Source organism: Desmodus rotundus, chromosome X, assembly GCF_022682495.2.
Source record: "Desmodus rotundus isolate HL8 chromosome X, HLdesRot8A.1, whole genome shotgun sequence".
Lineage (NCBI taxonomy): Eukaryota > Metazoa > Chordata > Mammalia > Chiroptera > Phyllostomidae > Desmodus > Desmodus rotundus.
Window position 1 is genome coordinate 43,487,658 of NC_071400.1, and position 27,310 is coordinate 43,514,967.

Genomic DNA, 27,310 nt, shown 5'->3' on the forward strand with positions numbered 1-27,310 from the left:
CAGCACATTTCCACCCACTACACTCCCCTCACTAGCAAGAAGTAGGATTTAAAGGTGCAGATGGAGAGAAAGCAAAATTGAAACTGGTTTTGTAATTGTCGAACTTGTGGTGGGAGGAATTTCAGAAAAGGTTCTTTTATTTGTTAAAAAATTTCTTGGAAAGTTTCTATGAAAGGGAATTACAGGAACTACTATAAAGGACACATGGACAAAATCAAGGGGGAGGTTGAAGGTGGGGGAAGGAGTTGGATTCGGCTGGGGTGGGGTGGAGGAATGGGGAGAAAAGGCATACAACTGTAATTGAATAACAATAAAAATTAAAAAGAAAAAAGAAAGTTTCTGCGAATCTTCTACCATGGGGAATGGGCTAAGGAACAAGAGCAATGTTTTCAGCTAATTCAGCAGCTTTTTAAGGCTGCTGCATGTCTCCCTGATAAGGGATCTTTAGACTTAGTTATTTAGGAAAAAGTTGGGCATAAGTTGAAATAACACCAGGTGGTATGAGATAAGATTCTAAGGCTAGTGCCTCCCTCCTTTAGAGGATTTAATTTGAAAATACTGGTTTGCTTGAATTTTGTTTTTGTTTCTGTTTTGAAAGGAATGGCTCAGTCTCAAAATATTTTGCTAAACCTCTGGTAAATAGAATGAGATCTCTAATGTTGTTATATCATGAGGACTCTACTCAGAAAGAATTTAAATTAATTGTTTAAAGAGGGAAAAAGATCTCCCTTTCCTGAGACAGTAGAAAGCACAGGAAGAAAAACAAGGAGAAAATGTGTCTTTTAACCACTCTGAATCCTCCTTCTGGAGGCCCAGGGACTACTTTGGTCTTGGGAACAAGCAATGCCAAGATTAGCATCCTCCCTCCCTCTTCTCCAGCCTCCCTAAAGTTTTCAAGGGCACTAGATAATAAGACAGCTCACTTTTGAGCACACTCAAAGAATGCAATAATCACTAAGAATTTTTTAAAAAATGTATTTGCCAGTAGAGAAAAAAACTGTTTCTTAAAGTTATAAATGTGTTCTATTGGAGAGGATGCAGAGAAAAGGGAACCCTAGTACATTGTTAGTGGGAATGCAGACTGGTGAGGCCACTGTGGAAAACAGTATGGAATTTCCTCAGAAAACTAAAAATGGAACTGCCCTTTGACCCAGCAATTCCGCTGCTGGGATTATACCCTAATAACCCTGAAACACCAATCCAAAAGCAGCTATGCACCCCAATGTTCATAGCAGCACAATTTACAATAGCCAAGTACTGGAAGCAACCTAAGTGCCCATCAGCAAATGAGTGGATCCAAAAACTATGGTACATTGACACAATGGAATTCTACGCAGCAGAGAGAAAGAGGAGCTTCTACCCTTTGCAACAGCATGGATGGAACTGGAGAGCATTGTGCTAAGTGAAATAAGCCAGGCAGTGAGAGACAAATACCATATGATCTCACCTTTAACTGGAATATAATCAACAGAAGAAAAAAGCAAACAAAATATAACCAGAGACATTGAAGTCAAGAACAATCTAACAATAGCCAGAGGGGAGTGGGGAGGGAGCAGTGGGGAGAAGGGTTTTCAGGAACTACTATAAAGGACACATGGACAAAATCAAGGGGGAGGGTGGAGGCAGAGGTGGGAGGTGGGATTGGCTGAGGTGGGGTGGAGGGATGGGGAGAAAATGCAGACAACTGTAATTGAATAACAATATTTTTCAAAGTTATGAATGTGTTCATGAATTTGTCAATCTAAAGCATGCTATAAGTGGGATGGGGGGTGTGCAATGTTAAAGAAATTTTAAGAATCCTCCTTGTTTATACCAGAGCCATGACCTTTTATTGTAAAAATGAAACAGAGGTGTACTGTCTCCCGGGGAGAAGTAGCCCTTCTCCATGGAAGACTAAGCACCATTTTTTAACTCAGTACCTGTAAACACTGATCATTTCCTTGGGGAAGAACTGGCTATTCTCTCGGAGGGAACAGTTAGTCAATGGAGTCACAATAGGCCCTTGGCGCATAACCACTTTTGTCTAAAACATATTTGAGCAGAGCCCCCACCATCCTTCCCACTTTCCTTACAAACTCTGAACCTAGGAGCTACCAGGTCCTGAGAACAACAGGGCAATTAACTTGCTACGTAAACTCATTGCAGCTTGCAGAAACAGCAGGGGTCCTGTCTTTCCAAGCAGAGAAAAACAAAAGGTACTTCAAAAACCCAGGCTGTTTTTCAAAAGCTCCCAGCCGGTTGTGAACAGGGAAGCCTAGGGTTACTGGCTTAAAGCTGGGAGGAGCCCTCCCAGGAGGGTGAGAATGAGACCCCTGGGGCTAAACAGGAAAAGTAATAGGAAAAAGTTCAAGCACTGTTTCTTTATCATTTCCTTAGCTAACAGAGACCTTGAGAGATTTGCTTTTTCAGTCCCTATGTTTAATAATTCACAACCTTTAGAGAAATTTCATTGGAATGTTTTACCTCAAGGGTTGTTAAATAGTCCCACTATTTGTCAGCATTTTTGTACATCAGGACGTTCAGCCAGTAAGAAATTTATTTCCCCAAAGTGTTATTTATCATTATATGGATGACATCCTGATCGCCTCCAAGAAGCTATTGAAAGGCAAATAGATAATGACAGAGCAGCCAAAGCTCTTCTATGCCAGCTAGCTTATGAAAACGCTAACAAGGACTGTGGGGACATTATAGGACCCCGGAGAACTACCACCAGAGACATCAGCAAGTTTATCAAGGCTTGCCAAGGTGTCAGCATAGGGCAGCATAAGGCCTCTCTCTTAGCTGCTGCAGTTAAGGGGGATCCCAAATGTAATTGTGGAAAGCCTGGTCACTTGCCCAAGGACTGTTCTTCCACACCCAGATGAGGAAAAGGTAAGTACAAGCTTCCCCTAAAGGATTGTCCATGCTGTGGCAAAGACAGACATTGGGCAAATGAATACTACTCTAAATTTGACAAAAACGGCCAGCCCATTCAGGGAAACTTCCAGAGGGGTGCCCGCTCCAGCGCCCCAACCCCAATCGGAGCTTTCAGAATGTTGTATCCCGAACGCGAGCAGAAAATCAAATGGAGATGTGTGGAGTGCATTTGGATGGTACTTTATTTTTACCTGCGCAGGGGCGAACTCCCAGGGTGCCGGTTAAGGCTGCAAAGGGGAGTCGCGCCGAAAGCTTACAGGCTAGCTCTTTTATGCCTGCAAAACAAGCAAGCAAGCTACAAAAGCAGAGGTTGCGGTTATCTCTGCACAGCTCTTGGCTGTGGAGGAACATTAGCCAGATGTCAAAATTTTCTTTTGAAACCCCGTCTCCTGTCGATAAGAACCATCTGTCTGTCTCCTGTTTTCAGCTTACTTTGGCTGACAATGTTGTTTCTCTTCCTTATCTATTCTGGTGACCTTCAAGATGTTTTCTGCTTAGCAATGCTTATAATTGCCTAGCCCTCTTGCCTAGCTCTCAACACAGAACAGCAATCAATATCCGGGAATTCAGGGAAATGCAGTTTCCAACCTTCCTGCAGCCATCCGCGGAAGCGCAGGGCTGGTCACCACCAACGAGCTCATCTTAAAGGAACAGGATCAAGTAATTGTAGCTCCCACTGGTGTCTGGGGACCTCTCCCCCCACCAGGAACAGTTGGTCTAAACTTAGGGAAATCCAGTATTACTGTCAAAGGCATTTTTGTTCAGCCAGGAGTTATTGACTTAGACTATCAAGGGGAAATTACAATTATGCTTAAAGCATCTAGCTATCATATTATTCCTGCCCAAATGCACATTGCCCAGCTGCTCCTACTCCCCTACGTAATCTCGAAGACTCAAAATACAATGGGTGGGGAAGGAAGTGTTGGCAGTACAGACAATCAATCAGTCTTTTGGACAGAATCAATCAAGTTAAATAAACCAATTTTACATCTAAAAACAAAAGATAAAACTTTTCATGGACTCATAGATATGGGAGCTGATATCTCTGTTATCTCAAATCAATTTTGGCCTCCCAAATGGCCTTTAACAGACAGCAGAACGCCTGTCACGGGCATTGGGGGGGTTTCTCAACCACAAGACAGCATATGGTCTCTTAGAAGTTATAGGCCAGAATGTCAGGTAGGGAGAATTCAACCATATATCTTGCCTATGCACCTTAACATTTGGGGCCGTGATCTCCTCAGTCAGTGGGGAATGCAAATCTCCCTGCCACCTTTTCTCTAATGGCCACTGCTCATATAACTCCCCTGCCACTTACCTGGCTCTCCAACACACTGGTATGGGTTGATCAATGGCCACTTAAAGGAGAGTGACTTGAACAGACCTACTTCTTAGTTAAACAACAATTGGAAGCAGGTCATATTGAACCCTCTAACAGCCCCTGGAATAGTCCTATTTTTGTTGTACCAAAGAAATCTGGCAAATGGAGGCTTATACATGATCTCAGAAAAATCAATGAATTCCTCCAGCCCATGGGCCCCCTACAGCCAGGAGTCCGTAATCCAGCTTGTATTCCCAAAGATTCGCAGCTTTTAATTATTGACCTAAAAATTGTTTCTTTACAATCCCTTTATCAGAAAGGGGTTGGGAGCGTTTTGCATTTCCCCTCCCAGCCATTAATAATTCTCAGCCTTTACAGCCATTTTAGTGGAAAGTTTTACCTCAGGGAATGCTTAACAGTCCAACTATCTGCCAGAATTTGTTCATACAGCCATTCAGCCAGTAAGAAATCAGTTCCCTAATTCTATTATCTATCACTATATGGATGATATTCTGATTGCAGCTCCCTCCCAAGATATTCTCACAAAAACTACCTCCTTTCTTAAAAAATCTGTGGCCTCTGCTGAACTAGTAATTGCTCCAGAAAAAAATCCAGCATTCAGAGCCTTGGAAATATTTAAGCTATATCCTTTTCAATAGGACAATCCAGCCTCAAGTCCTTCAAATTAGTCAGCCTAAGGATTTAACTCTTAATTGCCTCCAACAACTTTTGGGAGTAGTTAATTGGGTGTGACCCAACCTTGGAATACCCACGCAACAGCTAACTAATTTATTTAACAGCCTTAAAGGGAACCCTGATCTTAATTCCCCCAGAGAATTATCCCCCAAGGCTTTACAAGAATTGATATAGTAAATCAACATATTCAGCAGCGGCAACTACCTAGAATTGATTCACAGTCTCCTCTCCAGCTTTTCTGCTTCCCAACCTTAGGCAACCCAATGGGCCTTATAGGAAAACTGTCACCTCATTTAACTATGATAGAGTGGCTTTTTCTGTCTCATCAGCCATGACGCACTATTACCACCTATATAACTGTGTTGTGCCATCTTATTATAAAGGGGCATGAGTGAACACAGCAGTTATTTGGATATGATCCTGCTTTTATTCACGTCCCCTTAACTCAGGTTTATTTACAACAATTAACAGTTCAGTATTTAGAATTTCAGTGTGCCGTAGCTGACTTTGTAGGAGGACGAGAGATTAATCTACCCTCAGACAGACTGCTTCAAAACATTTCATTCCTTCAGATAAAGCTAGCAGAAAACATCAGCCCAATACCAATAACAGGAACAAAGACCACATTTCTTGACGGATCTGGAAAAACTGGATGGGCTGCTATTGCCTGGAAAGAAGGCAATAACTGGAAAAACTTTGTATCCTCAGGACATTCTTCTACTCAGAGGGCTGAACTTTTCACTGCAATTATGGCCCTGCGGCAATGGCCTAAGGAAGCTTTAAATATAGTTTGTGACACTGGATATACTGTTTATACTATTATGCATCTCCATCAGGCGTTAATTAAAACTTCTATTGACTCCAATCTACTTAACTTATTTTTAACCCTACAGTCTCTCCTTGACAAGTGAGAACACCCCCTCTTCATTACTCATATTCAATCCCACTGGGGCCTGCCTGACCCCTTGGTGGATAGTAACAATAAGACAAATGCCTTAGTTAGTGTCCTTACTGCCTTCCAGCAGACAGCAGCTTCTCGCCATTTTTTTCATCAAAATAGCAAGGCACTCCAAAAGCAATTTAACATTCCTTGCTCCCAAGCTAATCAAATTATTAAAGGGTGTCCTGACTACCAAGCTCTTACCAAGGCACCTCAAGGAGTTACCCTTTGAGGACTAAGTTCTCAAATGATTTGGCAAACAGATGTCACTCATTACTCTCCCTTTGGAAAATTCAAATACACTCATATTTCTATTCATACTTATTCTGGCACCTTACATATATCTGCTTTAACAGGAGAGTCTACAAAAAATCTACAAGCCCATTGGCTTGAAGCCTTTAGTCATTTAGGACAGCCTCAGCAAATTAAAACTGATAATGGTCCCGGATATCTTGCCCATTCTACTCAGGTTTTCCTTCAGCTGGGATATCCAGCATAAAACAGGAATACCTTACAATTGCCTAATTGCATTCATTGTCTCTGCTATAGTTGTTGCAGCTACTGCTGCCATGGCAACTGCTGCCATCGTTGACTCAGTTCAAACTGCTCACACTATTGATGTTCTCTTTACCAATACTACTTTAGAAATGCTTCAACAGGCCCAGATTGATCAAGAGATCTTGACTTGCCTCTCTACAGTTGAATCAGCGCTCAACTGGATCGGTGAGCAACAAGACACACTAGTGACCCACCAGCAGCTGACTTGTGATCCTGGATTCTCTAAGCTGTGCATCACCCCACTCCAGTGGAACTCCAGCCAGCATTCCTGGAACAAAATTCAACATCACATAGGGGAGTGGGTTTCTACTAATTTAAAAGACAAATTGATAAATTGCAGCTAGAATTACATCAGCAGCTGCAAGACATTAGATGCTTGACTAAGCAAGAGGTTTTCCAAACCCTCAGTAACATTCTTGGCTGGCTAAACCCAAAAAGTTGGTTTGATGGACTTAATCTGAGAATGTGGGTCTTTATAGCCACTGGTTGCTTACCAATTATAATAATGCTCTGTGTACTTCACTGCATTTGCAAATTATTTTCCCAGGGTGGTATGAAAGACCAGCAAGTAGCAAACTTTGTAGGCCTCACTTCTGTAGTAGCCTTAACTAAAAACAAGGAAGGAAATATAGGGAACTGTTCCACGTGGTGTGGGGAATGTAGCCCAGCCTCCACTCAGAATGGCCAGTGGGGAGTGAGGTGCAGCACGCAGGACCCATGCCTGTGGTTTTGGTTTTCCAAAACCACAAATTGGTTTTCCCATGGGGAACTAGGCCTGCATTGTACTAGGCTGCTTTAAGACTTGCTTTTGCTGAAACTCCCTCACCCTGAGATGAAATTGCAGATGTTTAATGTATAGCTCTAAAGCAACTCCCTAAAATCTGTGCTAAGCTGTCCCAAGGACAAAATGTAACTAAATCAATCATTTTTATCATTCTCTTACATTTGCAACGTTTTTTTCTTTTCTGTTATATGTAAAAAGTAATCACTTAAAGTAAACCTAAGGATAATGAATGAGAACCTTCTTTGATGTAATGTGACTAGAAAGTAATAAAAGCCTGTCCAGGCAAGGGTCGAGGCACTCTCCCCTTGAGGGAGTGGCCAAGGTGCTCTCTCTCTCTCAGAGGGTGGCCACGCAGTCCATTTTTTCCCATAGGACTTCTATAGTCTGTGTGAATTTGTTTACCGCATCCACAACACAAAGACTGCTGGCCAGAGTCTGCATCATAAAACACTGTCCTCAGAAAGCTACTCAACACTGAAGGAAGAGATTAAGGAAGATGCAAATAAATGGGTCAATACCATGTCATTGATTGGAAGAATTAACATCATGAAAATGTCCATACTACCCAAAGCAATCTGTAGATTCAACACAATCCCTATTGAAATAACAATCACATATTTCATGAATATAGAACAAACATTTCAAAAATTGATATGGAACCATAAATGTCTCTCATTAGACACACCCATTTTGAGAAAGAAGAACAAATTAGGAAGGATCACAACGCCTGACATCAAACTATATTACAAAGCCACTATTCAAAACATTCTGGTGCTGGCATAAGCACAGACACATAGATCAATGGAACAGAATAGAGACCCCAGAAATAAACCCATTCCTCTATGGTCAATTAATGTTCTGCAAAGGGGGTAAGAGCAAAAGATGGAGTAAAAATAGCCTCTTCACAGGAGAACCAAGATGGCGGCGTAGGTAGACATACTGCGCCTCCTCGCACAACCAAAACTGACAGAGAATCGAACAGCAAGGGGGACCAACACCAAGAAAATAGAAAATAACCATTCATCCAGACTGGTAGGAGGGGCGGAGACGGGCACCGGGGTGGAGAGGACTCGCGTGGCTGTGGCGGGACTGAGACTGGCGGAGTGTGGGACAAATGGCGCAGGCAGTCCAAGCACTAGCAGACCCTGCGGCCCCACATCTGCGCAGATAAACCGAGAGGGCCGGACTCAGAGTGGCGGAGAGTGGGGCTGGCAGAGCAGCGGGTAGCACCCTGTGGCACCAAATTCGCCCACAGATAAACCTGACTAATGGCGGGCAACGAAGCAGACCGTGCAACCCAGGGCTCCAGCTCCGGGAAATAAAGCCTCAAACCTCTGATTGAAAGCGCCCCTGGGGGTTGGGGCAGCAGCAGGAGAGACTCCCAGCCTCACAGAAGAGGTTGTTGGAGTGACCCACAGGGGCCTAGAGTGTGCATAGGCTCACTTACTCGGGAACCAGCACCAGAGGGGCCCAGTTTGATTGTGGGTAGCAGAGTGAAGGATTGAAATCCGGAGAAGAGTGAGGCGGGCGCCATTGCTCCCACTAGGCCCCTCCCCCACGTACAGCATCACAGCTCAGCGACCAGCGTTACCCCGCCCTGGTGAACACCTAAGGCTCCGCCCCTTAAAGTAACAGACGCACCAAGACAAACAAAAAAAAAAATGGCCCAAATGACAGAACACTTCAAAGCTCCAGAAAAAATACAACTAAGCGACGAAGAGATAGCCAACCTATCGGATGCACAGTTCAAAGCACTGGTTATCAATATGCTCACAGACTTGGTTGAATCTATTCGAAAAACAGATGAAAAAATGAAGCCTATGCTAAAAGAAACAAAGGAAAATGTACAGGAAACCAATAGTGATGAGAAGGAAACTGGGACTCAAATCAATGGTGTGGACCAGAAGGAAGAAACAAACATCCAAACAGAAAAGAATGAAGAAACAAGAACTTGGAAAAATGAGGAGAGGCTTAGGAACCTCCAGGACGCCTTGAAACATTCCCACATCCGAATTATAGGGGTGCCAGAAGGAGAAGAGGAAGAACAAAAAATTGAAAACTTATTTGAACAAATAATGAAGGAGAACTTCCCTAATCTGGCAAAGGAAATAGACTTCCGGGAAGTCCAGGAAGCTCAGAGAGTCCCAAAGAAGCTGGACCCAAGGAGGAACACACCAAGGCACATCATAATTACATTACCCAAGATTAAACGCAAGGACCTACATCCAAGATTACTGTATCCAGCAAAGCTATCACTTAGAATGGAAGGGAAGATAAAGTGCTTCTCAGATAAGGTCAAGTTAAAGAAGCTCATCATCACCAAGCCCTTATTATATGAAATGTTAAAGGGAGTTACCTAAGAAAAAGAAGATCAAAAATTGGAACAGTAAAAATGACAGCAAACTCACAGTTATTAACGGCCACACATAAAACAAAAACGAGAGCAAACTAGGCAAACAACTAGAACATGAGGGTTGTCATTAAGGGAGTGGGAGGGGGAGAGAGGGGAAAAGGTACAGAGAATAAGTAGCATAGATGATAGGTGGAAAATAGACAGGGGGAGGGCAAAAATAGTGTAGGAAATGTAGAAGCCAAAGAACTTATAAGTATGACCTATGGACATGAACTATAGTGGGGGAATGTGGGAGGGAGGGGGGTGGGCAGGATGGAGTGGAGTGGGGGGGGAAATGGGACATAGCATAATCAATAAATATATTAAAAAAAAAAAGAAAGAAAGTATAAGCCAAAAAAAAAAAAAAAAGAAAAATAGCCTCTTCAACAAATGGTGTTGGGAGATCTGGACAGCTACATGCAGAAAAAATGAAACTCAACCATCAGCATATACCATACATATAAATAAACTCAAGATGGATGAAAAACTAAAATATAAGTCACAACACCATAAAATTCCTAGAGGAGAATATATGTTGGAAAATCTCATATATTCCATGCAGCAATATTTTCACAAATGTGTCCCCTAGAGCAAGGGACATAAAGAAAAAATGAAGAAATGGAACTTCATAAGAATAGAAAATCTTCTCTACAGCTAAAGTAAACATCAGAAAATTGAAAAGGGAACCAACTATATGGGAACATATATTTGCCAATGATACCTCGGAGAAAGGTTTGATCAAAAATATATAAAGAACTCACATCTCCAGGAAGACAATCCAATTAAAAAATGGGCAAAGAACCTGAACAGACACTTCTCCAAGGAAGACATAGGGGACCCAGGGACATATGAAAAGGTGGTCAGCATCGCTAGTTACCAGAGAGATGCAAATTAAAACCACAATGAGATACAACTACACACTGATCAAAATGGCCATCAAAACCAAATCAGCAACAATAAGTGCTGGTGAGGTTGTGGATAAAAGGGAACCCTAGTACACTGTAGGTAGGAATGCAGACTGGTACAGTCACTGTAGAAAACAGTATGGCTTTTCCTCAAAGAACTAAAAATAGAACTGCGTTTTGACCCAGCAATTCCACTGCTGGAATTATACCCTAAGAACCCTGAACCATCAATTCAAAATAACCTATGCATCCCAAGGTTCATAGCAGCACCATTTAAAATAGCCAAGTGCTGGAAGCAACCTAAGTGCCCATCAGTAAATGACTTGATCAAAAAACTATGGTACTTTTACACAATGGAATTCTATGCAGCAGAAAGAAAGATGGAGCTCCTTCCCTTTGAGACAGCATGGCTGGATCAGGTGAGCATTATGCTAAGTGAAATAAGCCAAGCAGGGAAAGACAAATACCATATGATCTCACCTATAAGTGGAACCTAAGCAACAAAACAAACAAGGAAGCAAAATATAACCAGAGACTTTTAAATAAAGAGCAAACTGACAGTAACCAGAAGGAAAGGAGGAGAGGGATAATGGGGGAAAATAGAGGAATGGCCATCAAAGAACATGTATAAAGGACACATGGACAAAGACAAAAGGGTGTAGGTATGAGCATGGGAGGTGGGGATGGGTGGGGCAAAAGGATATGGTTGGGGGAAAATGGGGGCAAGTGTACTTGAATTACAATAAAAAATTAAAAATTAAACTAAAAAAGGAAAAAAAAAGAAAAAACATGAAGGCCCAAACTTCCAGTTATGAAATAAATTTTATAAAGATGTAATGTACAGCATATTGAAAACAGTCAATAATGTCATAATAACTTTTGTGTGGTGACAGGTATTTCCTAAACTTATTGTGGTGATCACATAAGGTTATGCCAAATCATAACTACATTGTACACTTGAAACATATATTATGTCAAGTATAATTCATTAAATAATACAATTTTTAAAGAAATTTAAAATAAGAACAAATACACAAACCACAACAATGTGGAAACCATGAGATAGGCAATGTTTAATGCAACATACTGCCATGCATGTAAGGTTAGGCCACTTGTGAGAGCTCTTAATTGGGATCAATAGGCAAAATCATTGGGTTATCCAACCTCATTTCTCAGTTTGTTCCACATTCTCCAGAAATAGTCAAGACATTTGCTCCCTCATTTCTTTCCTATTCTGTGTTGTATTCCTTTAGTAACCCATTTTCTGCTAGATATAATCTGATAAATTCATTTAAGCTAAGGGTTTAAAAGTTCAGGGTGTTTTACCAACCCCCATGTATATACATATGTTAACAGGAGACATCAACAAACACCCAATCGAAGGTATGAAAGGATACTCTATGGCGGGGATTCCAGGCACTGATGCAGGCTGTCTAGAGAGCTATCAGAGAACAGGGGAGGATTTCATCATATTTCAACTCACACCATGTAAGCCTACATATTTATCCTACAAATAGCAGAGAAACAGGGCCATTTTTGAGTTAATAAGCTATACTATTAAACAAACTCAGTAATATAATGAGGTTGAAAATGTTGTATTAGTCAAGAATTGACAAATTAAATACTAATCAAAGTGAGAGAGAGAGAGAGAAAGATATTTCCCAATACACATATCCCACCTCCTGACCCAAACAGCACATACAAGCAACATATTATTGGCACTTACAGAGAAAGGAGGACAAGAGTGTCTGGGATAATGAAACTATGAGTTGGCATCTTCTAGGTCAGATATCACACTTAAATTCTCTGAACACAGAGGCAATGTTGTTTTTGTACTACTTTTGTCAACCTACACATACTCAAACACTTTCAAGTACTCATTTCTCTATCATTTGGTTTAGCTAACTAAAAAAGAAATGTCATGAATTTCTAGTTTTAAAATTTAGAAATAACAATGACAACATTTCTTCCTAAGAGGGCATGATATTGAATCAATGATGAATCAATCAGGGAGCCTTGAGAATTAAGGTAACTTTACTCAAGAAAAGTTGAGCATTTACCAAAATGCAACGAATAAATAATATCCACTTACATGAAACTGATCCTTAATGGCATCTAATACAGAGGTAACCATTACACCTTTCGAGGCCAACTAGCTATCCAAGTGTAGATATACCCAGATATGATGGGGACAGCAGTACCCTTCATCTCCTCATTAAATTGCCGCCATCCCATTGCTAACAGCTAAGTGTTCAAATAGAAAGTGACATTGGCAGCAAAACAAAAACAATGAATGCAGTGAATAAAAGTTTAAAATCTCTCAATTCAAGTTGAAAATCAAAAAAATAGAACCACAATTTTTCCATCAGAATGCCTGTAGAAATATATTCACATATGAGGGTGATATATTTCAAATATATATTTAGAGAAAAATAAAAACATATAATTAATAAGCATTTTCCTTTCACTGAAACTTAGTTTGTCCATATCCTATAATAATACATATGTTGCATAATAATGCACTTGGTTCTTTGATGATAATGAAAGTTCATAATATGGATGAGAGAAAACAAACAGTTATATGTCAGTGAAACTGCTTTAAATAAACCTGAAAACACTTTTTTGTCCTATAGAAATCAATGAAATATAGTATTTGTATTGATGAGCTTGAAGATTTCTTCTTGTGGAAGAGTAGGTTCTTTTAAAAACACTTTTAAAATATTTAAATAGTATTACTTAAAATTTTATTTTAATTTATAATTTTAATATGCTTAACATTTGAAAAATATTCACTAAAAACAAACAAAAAGTTCTCATTAGTTCGGGTCCTCATTTGCCTAAATAAAATTTTATTACAAGTCTAGGGTATAGATCAAGGGAAGACAAATCTTAGCCTTGTAAAGAAAACATGAAAAAAGAATTTCATAGCCAAACAGACTTGTGCAAATATGGTTAAGAATTTCTCCAAAGAAAAATTCACTGCATGAGTGTGCATTTGTAAATATAAACAGAAAACATTGGATAACCAGTGTTACTTGAGAAAGAAAGTCATGATGTTATGTAATAAACTGAGCTTGGAGACTAATCTGGTGAGGAAAATGAGATAGATATATCTCCAAAAAGGAAAATGGAAATTTTATATATGTATATATGTATATATGTGTATGTGTGTGTGTGTGTGTATCCATTTCAGGAAAACTAGAAATATTGCTTGAGACTTGCTACTTAGCACAAATTAAATGGGTGATATTTTTGAAAAAGCACCAAGGAGCCCATTCTGGCTAAAAGGATTAAGGCAACAAAGGGTCAAATATGATTAAGGAATATTAAGGCCCTCCCCTTCCAACTTGCCTCATCAGATAGGGAATATTTTATAGAAGTCAGAATCAGGGAACTTGTGAAATTTCTTTTTGGAAGAATTTGTTTAAATAAGCCCAGAAATCTGAGAGAAATAAGAGTTGTTAAAAATACCATCTCCTTTTTGTTAAATTGGTTGTTTTTTTTTCTGTTGAGTTTTTTGTAAGTTCTTTATAATTTTTGAATGTTAACTCCTCATCAAAGGTATCAACGAATGTGTTCTCTCATTCTATGAATTGTATTTGATTCTGTTGATGATTTCCTTTTCTGTGCAAAACTTTTTAGTTTGATGTAGTCCCATTTTATTATTTTTCTTTTGTTTCCATTGCCTGGGGAGATATATCTGATAAAATATTTCTATGAGCAATATGTGAGATTTTGTTACCTATGTTTTCTTCTAAGATTTTTATGGTTTTGAGTCTAACGTTTAAGTCTTTGATCCATTTTGACTTTATTCTTGTGTGTGTGTAAAAAAAATGGGCACAGCACCAGAATAAACACTTCTCCCAAAGAGGACATACAGATGGCCTATAGACATATGAAAAGATGCTCAATGTCACTAATCATCAGAGAAAGCAAATTAAAATCACAATGACATATCATCTCACACCTGTCAGAATGACTACCATCAATACATTAACAAAAAAAAAAGTGCTGGTAAAGATGTGGCGAAAGGGGAACCTTTTGCACTGTTGGTGGGTATGGAGACTGGTGCAGACACTATGGAAAGCAGTATGGAGATATCTCCAAAAATTAAAGATGGATCTGCTTTTTGATTCAGTGATCCCACTTCTAGGAATATATCCAAAGGAACCCAAAATACTAATTCAAAAGAACATAAGCACCACTGTGTTCACTGCAGCATTATTTACAATTGCCAAGTTATGGAAGCAACCCAAGTATCCATCAGTAGATGAGTGGATAAAGCAACTATGGGATATTTACACAATGGAATACTACTTAACCATAAAAAGTAGAAAACGTTACCCTATGCGACAGTATGGATGGACCTGGAGAAAATTACATTGAGTGAAATAAGAGAGTCAGTGAAAGGCAAGTACCATATGATTTCACTCATATGTGGAATCTAATGAACAAACTGAACTACCAAGGAAAATAGGGACAGACTTATAGATGGAGGGCAGGATGATGGATAGTGTTGGAGAGAGGTTGCAGGGTAGAAGGATTGAGCAAAAAGGAAAAGGACTCATGGTCAAGTAGAATAGTATGGTGACTGCTGGAGAGAGGAGTTATAAGAGGGGTAAATGGTAATGAGAAGTCTACAATAAAGATTAAATTCAAAAAAGAAAAAATGACCATCTCCTAAAGTAAGACTATTAAATTATATATATTAGTAACATTGTTCTGTCAGAAGATGCAGGAGGAGAAAAAGTGTATGTCTTCTCAATTAACTGATGCAAGACCAATATAATTTAAGATCACCAAATTCATGGCTGTACCACATAATTCATAATCTAGTATGTTATTCTGGGAATTGGGACTATTACATTCACCAGCAAAGTGATCGTGACCCAATATGCAAAATTGGTAGGACCCATAAATCAAGAAAAGTAGACTTTGATACACTATTGGATTGCACAACTCAGTAATGTTTATTTACCTTCAAAGTTTGCTAACAAGTCATAGGCTAATAACGAGGAATATACAGATTTAAACACCTGTGGACATATGCTAGCAATTCTCTAGAGAACGAAAAGTCTTTTCCCCAAAAAAGTATGATTTAGCAGTAGGACTAGCTTAGATCATTCATGAATAAAATCAAAAACATATTATCACTGATTTATTAATAATATAAACATAATACTGATGGGAATCCCGGCCCATGGGATCTGTGTGTTGCGGCTGAGATGAGACAAATTTACACAGACTACCAAGTCCTGTGGAGGAAAATGGACTGCACAGCCACTCTTTCAGGAGGAGGGTACCTCGACCCTTGCCTTGATAGGCTTTTATTGCTCTTCTGGGCACATTACATTGAGGATGATCCTCATTTACTATTGCATAGGTTCACTTTAGGTGGTCAGAGAAAACACAGCAGAGGATGTTGCTAATTACATAAAAAAGAAAGGCTATTTGCAAATGTAAAGGGACAAGTGGTTAAGCTGGTTACACTTGTCCATGGAAGGTTTAGCATAGGTTTTAGGAAGTTACTTTAAAGATATACAGTAAACATTTGCTGCCTCAATTCAGGGTGGGGAGTTTTAGCAACAGCAAGCATCATAGTGGCCTAAGTACAATGCAGGCCTAATTCCCAACGAGCGAACCTATTGGTGGGAGGGGTCCTGTGTGCTGGACCTCACTCCTCACTGGCCTTTCTGAGTGGGAGCTGGGCCCATGCCATGAAAGACAGTCTCCTATATAATCCACCACATAAACAAAACAAAGGAGAAAATCACATGATAATATCAATAGATGCGGAAAAAACATTGGATACGGTACAGCACCCATTTATGATACAAACACTCTGCAAAGTGGGAATAGAGGGAGCATTCCTCAAAAAAATAAAGGCCATATATGAGAGACCTACAGCCAACATTATAGTCAATGGATAAAAACTTAGAGCTTTCCCACTAAGAACGGGAACAAGACAAAGATACCTGCTCTCACCACGCCTATTCAACATAGTATTGGAAGTCCTAGCCACAGCAATCAGACAAGAAAAAGAAACAAAAGGCATCCAAATTGGAAAGAAGGAAGTGAAACTGTCATTGTTTGCAGATGACATGATAGTGTACATAGAAAAGCCTATAGACTCCACCAAAAAAACTTCTCAACCTAATAAATGAATTTGGCAAAACAGCCGGATACAAAGTTAATACTCAGAAATCAAAGGTATCTTGTACACCAATAATGAATTATCAGAAACAGAAATCAGGGGAAAAACCCATTTGATATGGCAATAAGAAAAATAATGTACCTAGGAATAAACCTAACCAAAGAGATAAAAGACCTGTACTCAGAAAACTATACAACACTGAAGACAGAAATTAATGAAGACACAAACACATGGAAGCATGTACCATGCTCATGGATTGGAAGAATTAACATCACCAAAATGGCCATACTACCCAAAGCAATTTATAGATTCAATGCAATCCCTATTAGAGTACCCATGACATATTTCAGAGATTTAGAACAAACATTTCTGAAATTTATATGGAACCATAAACAACCTTGAATAGCTGTAGCAATTTTGAGAAAGAAGAACAAAAGCAGGAGGGATCACAATACCTGATATCAAACTGTATTACAAGGCCACTGTAATCAAAATAGCCTGGCGCTGGCATAAAAACAGGCACATAGACCAATGGAACAGAACAGAGAGCCCAGAAATAAACCCAAGTTTTTACAGTGAATTAATATTTGACAAAGGGGGAAGAAGCATGAAATGGAGCAAAAATAGCCTCTTCAAGAAATGGTGTTGGGATATCTGGACAGCTACATGCAAAAAAATGAAACTCGATCACCAACTTACACCATATACAAAAATAAATTCAAGGTGGGTAAAAGACTTAAATATAAATGGTGACACCATAAAAGTCCTAGAGGAAAACATTGGCAGGAAAATTTCAGACATTCCACACAGCAACATCCTCACAGACATGTACCCTAAAGCAAGGGACATAAAGGAAAGAATAAACAAATGGGACCTCATCAAATTAAAAAGCTTCTGCATGGCTAAATAAACCAGCAATAAAATGAAAAGATAACCAATTATATGGGAAAACATACTTGCCAATGATACCTCAGACAAGGTCCCGATCTCCAAAATATATAAAGAACTCAGATGACTCCGCTCCAGGAAGACAAACAACCCAATTAAAAAATGGGCAAAGGACATGAATAGACACTTCTCCAAGGAGGACATACAGAAGGCCCAGAGACATATGAAAAGATGCGCAGAATCACTAGTCCTCAGAGAGATGCAAATTAAAACCACAATGAGATACCGCTTCACACCAGTCAGAATGACCAACATAAACAAATTAACAAACAAGTGTTGGAAAGGATGCTGAGAAAAGGGAAACCCAGTACATTGTTGGTGAGAATGCAGACTGACGTAGCCACTGTGAAAAACAGTATGGAATTTCCTCAGAAAACTAAAAGTGGAACTGCCTTTTTACCTAGCAATTCCACTGCTGGGATTATACCCTCAGAACACTGAAACACCAATCCAAAAGCAGCTATGCACCCCAATGTTCATAGCAGCACAATTTACAATAGCCAAGTACTGGAAGCAACCTAAGTGCCCATCAGCAAATGAGTGGATCAAAAGATGATGGTATGTTTATACAATGGAATTCTACACAGCATAGTGAAAGAAGGAGATCATACCCTTTGAGATAGCATGGATGGAACTAGAGAGCATTATGCTAAGTGATATAAGCCAGGCAGTGAGAGACAAAGACCATATGATCTCACCTTTAAGTGGAACACAATCAACAGAAGAAAAAAACAAACAAACTATAACCAGAGACATTGAAGTTAAGAACAATCTGACAGTAGCCAGAGGGGAGGGTGGAAAGGACAGTGGGGAGAAGGGTTTTCAGGAACTACTATAAAGGACACATGGACAACACCTAGGGGGAAGGGAGAAGCAAGGGAAGAAAGTGGGTGTGGATGTGGTGAGGGGGAGCAGTGGGGAGAAAATGCAGACAACTGTAATTGAACAACAATGAAATAATTAAAATAATAATATAAACTGAGAGACACTGGCTTGGAAGAGCTGTTCTTCCTCATTCTGAGTAGTGAATCAAATGAAATAATAATCTTCTGTCACTCCTCACATACTTCCATTTCCCTTTGAAAATATTTACCAGGGTGACAGACACTTCTGACCAACAACCACTAGTAAGAGACGTGGTTTGAATTTATTTTAAGATAGTGGGAAGATTTGTACTGAGCCATTCACACAGTCTCTTCTTCCCTTCTTGTGATAAGTCATATCTACCCAACAGAGTTGGCAATGGTTAGTGTTGATGTCTACATTTCTGGAACGTAGCAAATACTAAAAGGCCCACATGCAACCTACACCACAATTTTGATCTTAATAACCTTCCCCTCCCCACATTCATTCAGATTGCAGAGTATACAAAGTTTAAAACCAAGCCCACTGGAATCTAGATATAACTTTGTAATGTCCCTTGCCAGGCAATAACTCTGGCCCAAATGCTGGTCTTCAAGGTATAGAATAGTTTGGAAAATCCTCTACATAATTAATCACTAGAGGTTGTGGAAAATGAGGCAGTGCCATTCTTAAGTAGTTTTCTGGCTTGCCAGGAATTCTTCTGACAAATATAGTCTTTGAAAATATCTCCTGTTTTATTTCCTCCTGAATCTCCAATAACTCCCTGATCTTTAAGCATTTTGGAGACCTGTAAATCCTTTAGAGTAAACTACCATATACTGTGACAAAATCATCAGAGTCCATTATCTGATGGGGTCTGTTCATTTTCCAGCTAACCTGGGAAGATTAATGATTCAGTCTTTAAATAAGTGAGCACTTATTATGTGACAGGCACTAAGCTAGGCACTGGTGAGCAAGACTTTTGTTTTCATGGATCTCATTATCTTACTATTGAGAAATATAGTGCAAAAGTATAATGTTTAAAAGGATCATAAAAAAGACATTTCTTAGAATGTACTGCAATGTCTAAGAGCTTCTTAGGAAAGCTGTCTACTTGTCAAAGTTGAAATCATTGACAATAGTATAACACTTCAATCAATGTTTTCTTCCTTTTATTGAATTTATTGGGGTGACACTGGTTAACAAAATTATACAGGTTTCAGGTGCACAGTTCCACAACACATCATCTGTACATTACATCGTGTGTTCACCAACTCAATGAAGTCCCCTTCCATCACCATTTACCTTCCTTATACCCTCCTCAACCTCCACCCACACCCTCTTCCCTGGCAATCACCCTGTTGTCCATATCCATACATTTTTTATCCTTTCTCTTTTGCTTAATCCTTCCACCCACACACCCAGGCCTCCAACCCTTCCCAATAACTGTCAGCCTGCTCTGTATCTATGAGTCTGTCATTATTTTGCTTGCAAATTCATTTTGTTCATTAGATTAAACATATTTGTGAAATTATACTTAAAAGTTACATATTTGTTATTTTTATGAAAGTCATTAATTGTATATGTCCTTAATCTGTTGGAGGATAAATATATTATAGTACAAAATTATGGTACAGAAGGCAAATCTTCAGCATGGTATATGAAATAAAGAAGAGCCAGGTTAAAACAAATAAAAAAATCTAGTGAATATAGGTTTGTTCAGTGAATGCTAGAATACTTAAGTAAACATTTAGAAAAAGTTTACTCTGTGCCAGATAAAATCAGTACATATGTGTTGCTGAATAGACAAATATTTCCCAGAAAAGGCTTGGAAGTATACATGAGTGAGTGACCCATATTGAACTATTAAGTAGAAGTAGGGTGGTTGATGAAGTCCTACAATCATATGGTTGGAAGGCTGTGTAACCTCTGAAATGCCATAGAATAAGGATCATCAAACTATGGCCCAATAAGCCAAATCTGGGCCACCACCTGTTTTTATATGACCCATGAGCTAAGAATGGTTTTTACATTTTTAAATGGTTGAATACTCAAATGGAAAACAATACTTCATGTCATGTGAAAATTATGGGGGATTCAATTTCAGTATCTGCAAATAAAGTGTCAATTGAATACAGCCATTCCCATTTGCTTATGCATTGCTTATGTCTCCTTTCATGCTATAGTAACAGAATGGAATTTGTAGTTGCAACAAAGACTGGGTGGTTTACAAAGCCAAAAATGTTTACTACATGACTTTATTAAAAAAGTTTGCCCACCACTGCCACAGACCATATAGCTTTAAAGTTTCCCAGAATTAGGTTCAAGCACTCACCTTGCTTTATGCAAATTAATTAACCTCTGTGAACTTCAATTTTATTATGCAGAAACTGGAAATATTTAAAGTATCCTCATAGAATTCATATGAACTAATGAATATAAAATATTTTCACAGTGTCTATTATGATTTAAACATTCAGTATACCAAAGCTATCTCAAATACTCTTATCTGAGTCAAAGACAAAATGCTGGGCTGTATGGACAATGAAAGAACCCTAGGTAACACTTCTGATTTTTTATTGAGATATCTGACCATGAAGCCCTAAGCTACAATCTGGAAAACCACCTAATCTTAGCTGATCTTTCTCTTGCCCCATATTAAGCATTGGTACCTTCTTTTTAGAAGGTGCAAGTCTCCAAAATGAGCTCCAAATAAACATATTACTGTAATGATAACAATTCTTAGTGATATGATAATTATCATGCTAGTCTAGCCAGGTGGTATGCAAAAATATTGACTCTAAATTTTAACTGGCACATTGGGAATGTCAGTTGAAACTCTTTTGATCAGTCTGTCAGGTGGTTTAAGGTTATCAGACACTAAATAACAAGCTGAAACCAAGAATTCTGCGTAGTTAAGTGAAATACAATGAGTGATATGCCTCAATATAATAATACTTTGCTATATTTTAACAATTTTCTCAACATTATTTATCCTTCTCACAAGCACATACTCTTGAAAGAAAAAAACATCAACATATTCATGATCTGGTTCCACATATAAGGCACTTAATATCCTTATGTTCTTAATAGTTGCCACTCTATCCTAACAAGAAGTAAAAACCTGAATAAATTGAAAAATCAAGTCTTCTTGGATCCATAGGAGAGGCAAAGACACAAGGATAACTGCTGCTTCTATAACTGGAAAGACAAACAGTTAAATATAGAAAATTATAGATTATAAGAAATAAGACTCATGAGCAGAAACTGCTGTGGGAATCAGGGTCAGGATAGGTAAAATTGAACTGTAAGTGAGGAATTTTTGGAGGTTCAAGATGGAGAAGTCTGGGAGTTAAAAACTCCAGGTTGCCTTGCTGGTGTGGTGCAGTGGTTTGAGCATCTGTTGATGAACCGAAAGGTCACTGATTTGATTCCCAGTCAGGATACAATGTCTGGGTTGTGGGCCAGGTCCCCAGTTGGGGGTGTGCAAGAGGCAACCAGTTGATGTCTCTCTTCCACATCGATGTTCCGCTCCCTCTCTTTCTCTTACCCTCCCTCTCCTTTCTCTATAAAACCCTAATAAGTAAAATATTATTTTAAAAAACTCCAGGTTGACTCATTCATATGGGGTTCCCATGATATTGTGAAATTTACCTCCAGGAGCTTTATTATGTTCTCAGCTTCCAGCCTGGGGAAGGGTAAAAGAAACCATTTTGAAATACACCAGGGCTCTCTGTCATTCTTCATAAGGTCCTCTATCTTGGAAAACAAGCTAACCAGAGCCTAGCCTGCCAGGATATAATCAGAGCGTAAGTGACCGGGGGGAAGTAAAATCTCCAAATTCAGTCCACTCTAATCATAGTGTATCAACTAAAGGGGGTAACAAGCAAAATAAATCACATGGAAATCTTAACAGATGCAGAAAACACATTTATCTAAAAAGTCATCACAGTAATTGACAAAATAAATGACAAAATCCAATACCTATTTAAAAAGAAACTCATAGCAAATGAGAAACAGATAAAAACTTCTGCAACTTGGTAAAGAATATCTACAGAGAAACCTACAGATAACCTCATACTCAATGGTGAGTAACTAGAGGCTTTCCCAATAAGATCAGAAACAAGTCAAATATGTACCGTCTTACTACTACTTTTCGGCATCATACTGGAATCCTAATAAAATAAAACAGGAAAAGTAAATAAAAATGATACATATTTAGGAGAAAAAATAAAACTGTCTTTATTGATTTCTGGTCAAGATGTCTTGACCAGATCCAGTAGGTAAACACAGCTTGCCTCCTCTCACAACTACAACCAATATTACAACAATAAAACAATTATCACCCAGAATCATCAGAAAATTGAGCTGTATGGAAGGCCAACAACCAAGGAATTTAAGAAGTCACATTAACTTATACAAGTAGGAGGGTAGAGACACAGAGACATGGAGACACAGAATGAGCAGTCCCACACTCACATGTGGTTGATAAACAGTGGGAAGGATATGTCAGGAGTGAGAGATCCCAGCCCCACACCAGTGCCCCCGCCCAGGGTTCCAGTATCAGGAAGATAAGTCCCCATAACATCTGACTCTAAAAACTGGTGGAGGTTGGAGCAGTGGAAGACACCGAAGGATTCTCAGGCATCTCTTCTTGAAGGGTCCACAATGGACTTAGGACATATGCAAACTCACTCCCTCTGGGCTCCAACACCAGGGCAGCAGCTAGAAGGGCACCAGTGACATACAGGGAGACACTGAAGTGTCTAGCATCAGGACAAGTGCCAGGAGACAGCTTCATCCTAGACAAAACTCTAGTAGCCTGGCAGCAGCCATTGTCCCTTTTCTGAGCACTCCCGCACACAAAGCCACAGAGTGGCAACATCATATCTGATACTCCATCAATGTGGTTCACACAGGTTGCTCCACCCAGGCAGTTACCTAAGGCTCTGCCCTATCCTACTGATGGGTGTGCTTTTTCACATTAGACCATGGTACTAAGACAGAGAATCAGGCCAGCTGTACCAAATACATAGAAACAAACACAGGGAAGCTGCCAAAATGAGGAGACAAAGAAATATGACCTAAATGAAAGAATAGAACAAAACTCCAAAAAAAGAACTAAACAAAATGGACATAAGCAATCTATGAGATGCAGAATTCAAAACACTGGTTATTAGGTTGTTCAAGAAATACATTGAGTATTTCAAGAACATAAAAAATACCCAAGCAGAAATGAAGTGTATACTAAGTGAAATAAGGAAAAAATTTACAGGAAATTTTTATCCGCTCCACCCAACAGTAGACTGGAAAAAGCCAAGAATCAAATAGTGATTTGGAACATGTGGAAGCAAAACACATTCAATCAGAACAGTGAGAAGAAAAAAAGGATCCAAAAACAAAAGCAAAAACAAAAAAACCAAGAATAAGCTAAGGATCCTCTGGGACAACTTTAAATGTACCAAAATTGAAAGAATATGGGTACCAGAATGAGAAGAGGAAGAGCAAAAAAATTGAACATTTATTTGAAAAAATAATGAAAGAAAACTTCCCTAATTTGGTGAAGGAAATAAATATACAAGTCCAGGAAGCAAAGAGAGTCTCAAACAAGATGGATACAAAGAGGCCACACCAAGACACATCATAATTAAAATACCAAAGGCTAAATATAAAGAGAATCTTAAAATCAGCAAGAGAAAAGCAGAGAGTTATCTACAAAGGAGTTCCCATAAGACTGTCAGCTGATTTTTTCAGAAGAAATTTTGCAGGTTAGAAGGGACTGACAAGAAGTATTCAACGTAGTGAAAAGCAAGGACCTACAACCTAGATTATTTTATCTAGCAAAGCTATCATTTAGAATTGAAAGACAGATAAAGTGCCTCCCAGACAAGGTAAAGGTAAAGGAGTTCATCATTACCAAGCCATTATTATATAAATGTTAAAGGGATTTATTTAAGAAAGAGAAGACCAAAACTACGAACATTAAAATGGCAATAAATTCACAACTATCAACAATTGAATTTTAAAAAATAAACTGAGCAAGCAAGCAGAACAGGAACAGAATAATAATATGGAGATCATTTGGGTGGTTACCAGTTGGGAGGGAAGGAGGAGAATGGGGAAAAAGGTGCAGGAATTAAGAAGTACCAATTGGTAGGTACAGTATAGGCAGGAGGATGTTAAGATCAGTGCAGGAAATGGAGTAGCCAAAGAACTGATATGCATGATGCATGGACATGAATTAAGGGAGGGGGTGCTGGTGGAAAGGGGGGCAGGAGGGAAACATTGGAACAACTATAGTAGCATAATCATTAAAATATATTAAAGGCAAAAAAACCCATTTTATTTGCAGATGACTTAGATAATTCTCTAAGTCAAAATGTAAAAACTCAACAGAAGAACTCCAGAAACTGATAAGCAATTATAACTAGGATGCACAGCAAAAGTTAATATAAAAAAGTTAATCAATTTCTATGTACTAGCAATGAACAAGTGCAATTTGAAATTTAAAACACAATATCATTTATATGAGGACTCAGAAAAATGAAATACTTAATTATAAACCTAATAAAATATGTATAAGACCTATATGAGGAAAACTAAATAAATCTCATGAATATGTGTAAAATGAAAAAAGAACTAAGTAAATGGACAGATATTCTATCATGGATAGAAAGAATCCATATTTTCAAGACACCTATTCTTCTCAACATCATCTAAGGATTCAATGAAATCTCAATGAAAATGCCTGGAAGTTATTTTGTGAATATAGGCAAATTAATTCTAAAGTTTATATGCCAAGACAAAACTCACAATAACCAACACAATATATATAGAGAAAAAAATTTGAAAGACTGACATTACCAGAGTTTAAGACTTAAGATAAAACCACAGTAATCAAGGTTTTGAAGATGGCACTGAGGTAAGTGGGAGCTGAATTCACTTGCTGATGCACCCAACTGGGACACCTAGCTGACCTTCTGAAGAAAAGAGTGAACAGCCAACAGAATCTCAGCTTATATGATGTTTGGAAGATAAAATTGTAGAGGATGTTGAAAAACAGATGGTAAGGAGACTGTGTTGGAATCGTAAGTTCCCTGGGACCAAGGCTGCTGTGGTCCCTGGCCTAGCACCTGGTGCCAAGGTCGGCAGAAGCCACAGGAGATTTGGAGGACAGCTGGATCAGCAATTGTAACTCTGCAGCTCCCTTCCCTACCACAGCAGGGAAGGTATCCCTGCACCAGGAGAGACCTGGATGCTAAAAGTCACTGGAGGTAATAAACACACAGTGGGAGATGCACAGAGGTGGTGTTCCCCCACTGAGACTGTGGTCACCAGCTAAGACATTGCCAGAGAAATTGGGGATCCAGGAGACACCTAGAGAAGGGAGAAAAGTTGGGCCATTTCAGATCCTGACCCAGATAGTCTCGGGACTGGTCAGAGAGTTGGGCTGTGTGAAAAGCCAAGCACTTGTTAAGAATGGTGGGCACTAAATTAAAAATGCCAAAAAAAAAAAAAAAAAAAGAATGGCGGGTGCGAACAAGAGGAATTTACTCAAAAAAGGATCTCAGCCACTGTTTAAGGAACTGTCTTGCAGCAGCTGGGCCAGTGTAGAGGCTGTAGGAAGGGCACAATTTGCTCCAAATCAGAACACCTCATGGATTAATCAAAGTGGGGCAGCAGGGGCTCAGAAGGGTAGCAGTCCCCAGACAGTCTTAATTTAATAGGGGAACTAAACTGCCCTGAGGGGACTTTGAGAGTGGGTGCTCACCACCCAGGCCTGAAAAGAAGGAGGAGGTTGGGTGTGAATTGCTCCTAATCACTGCACCTCACAGGCAGCAAAACATGCTGGATTAAAGGTGCCAGCCTGCCGCAGATGGATAGTTGGAGCCAGGCTCAAAAGGCCTGAGTAGATGGCTGGGCACCTATGAATATTGTAGCCCAGACCTAGCCCCCATCATTGCAACACCAAAGGAAAGGAAAAAAGCAAAGCCCAACACCACTCTGCCTGCAGCAATCATGAAGACCAGCAGAAATCACTTAGTGGGTTTAAAGAAAGAGGGGTTCCCCCCCACAAGTGTGAGATAATAATACCTGGAGCACTGAAAGGACCAAAGACAGATCCAGTGAGGAATCACAAGGCTAATAATGCCTACAACTGAGAAATTGAGACAAATTTTACTTTGCTACCCTGTACAACTTGCATTTTATTTTTTATTATTATTTTTTGATATTTTTATTTCCTTCATTTGATCATTATTTTTTATTTCTCTTATTCCAGTTTAGTTTTTTGTTTTGCTTATTTGTTTAATGGAATCATTTAACTGGTTTTCCTTGTTCTCTCTTTCATATTGCATTTTGATTTTTCTTCTTTCACTTCACTCGTATTCCATCAACACACTACTTAGTCTTTTACTTTCTATTCTTTTTATTCAGATCATATATTTCTTGTCATATGACTATCATTCTAGTTTTATTGTAAATAATTGTCATTCCATATTATTGTAAATGCTACACAACACCCCTCCAAGGTCTTGGCCTATTTCACTATCTTCCTGAGCTTTATTACTGTTGTGGTTGACTCTATTCTCTTGCACACAACACCTTGTCTCTATCCTTTACTCTCACTATATCTAACTATCCAACCTCCCCAAAATGCTCTGCTTTCTGGATTCAGCTCACATACCTTCTCCCCTCTCATAAGAGTGTTATCTCTTTTTCACCTTTTAGAAAAAGTGACTAGTTGGGTGAAACATCATGGTAATTGTTATGCTTCTCCAAAGATCTGCTGTCTGTTCTCTAATTGTTCCTACTTCAAATCCCATAGAATAATCTCCCGCTGTCTTAATCTAT

The 27,310-nt window shown here is 39.1% G+C and overlaps 1 protein-coding gene across 1 annotated transcript in view; it reads left to right on the top strand.

The window, feature by feature from the left end:
- NRK (Nik related kinase) overlaps nucleotides 1-27,310 on the top strand; it is a 315,957-nt gene that overhangs the window by 1,795 nt on the left and 286,852 nt on the right. Inside the window, 3 exon segments of the mRNA XM_053916916.2 lie at nucleotides 3,448-3,576; nucleotides 5,383-5,611; nucleotides 6,423-6,596. Coding sequence (XP_053772891.2) covers nucleotides 3,448-3,576; nucleotides 5,383-5,611; nucleotides 6,423-6,596 — 532 coding nt within the window.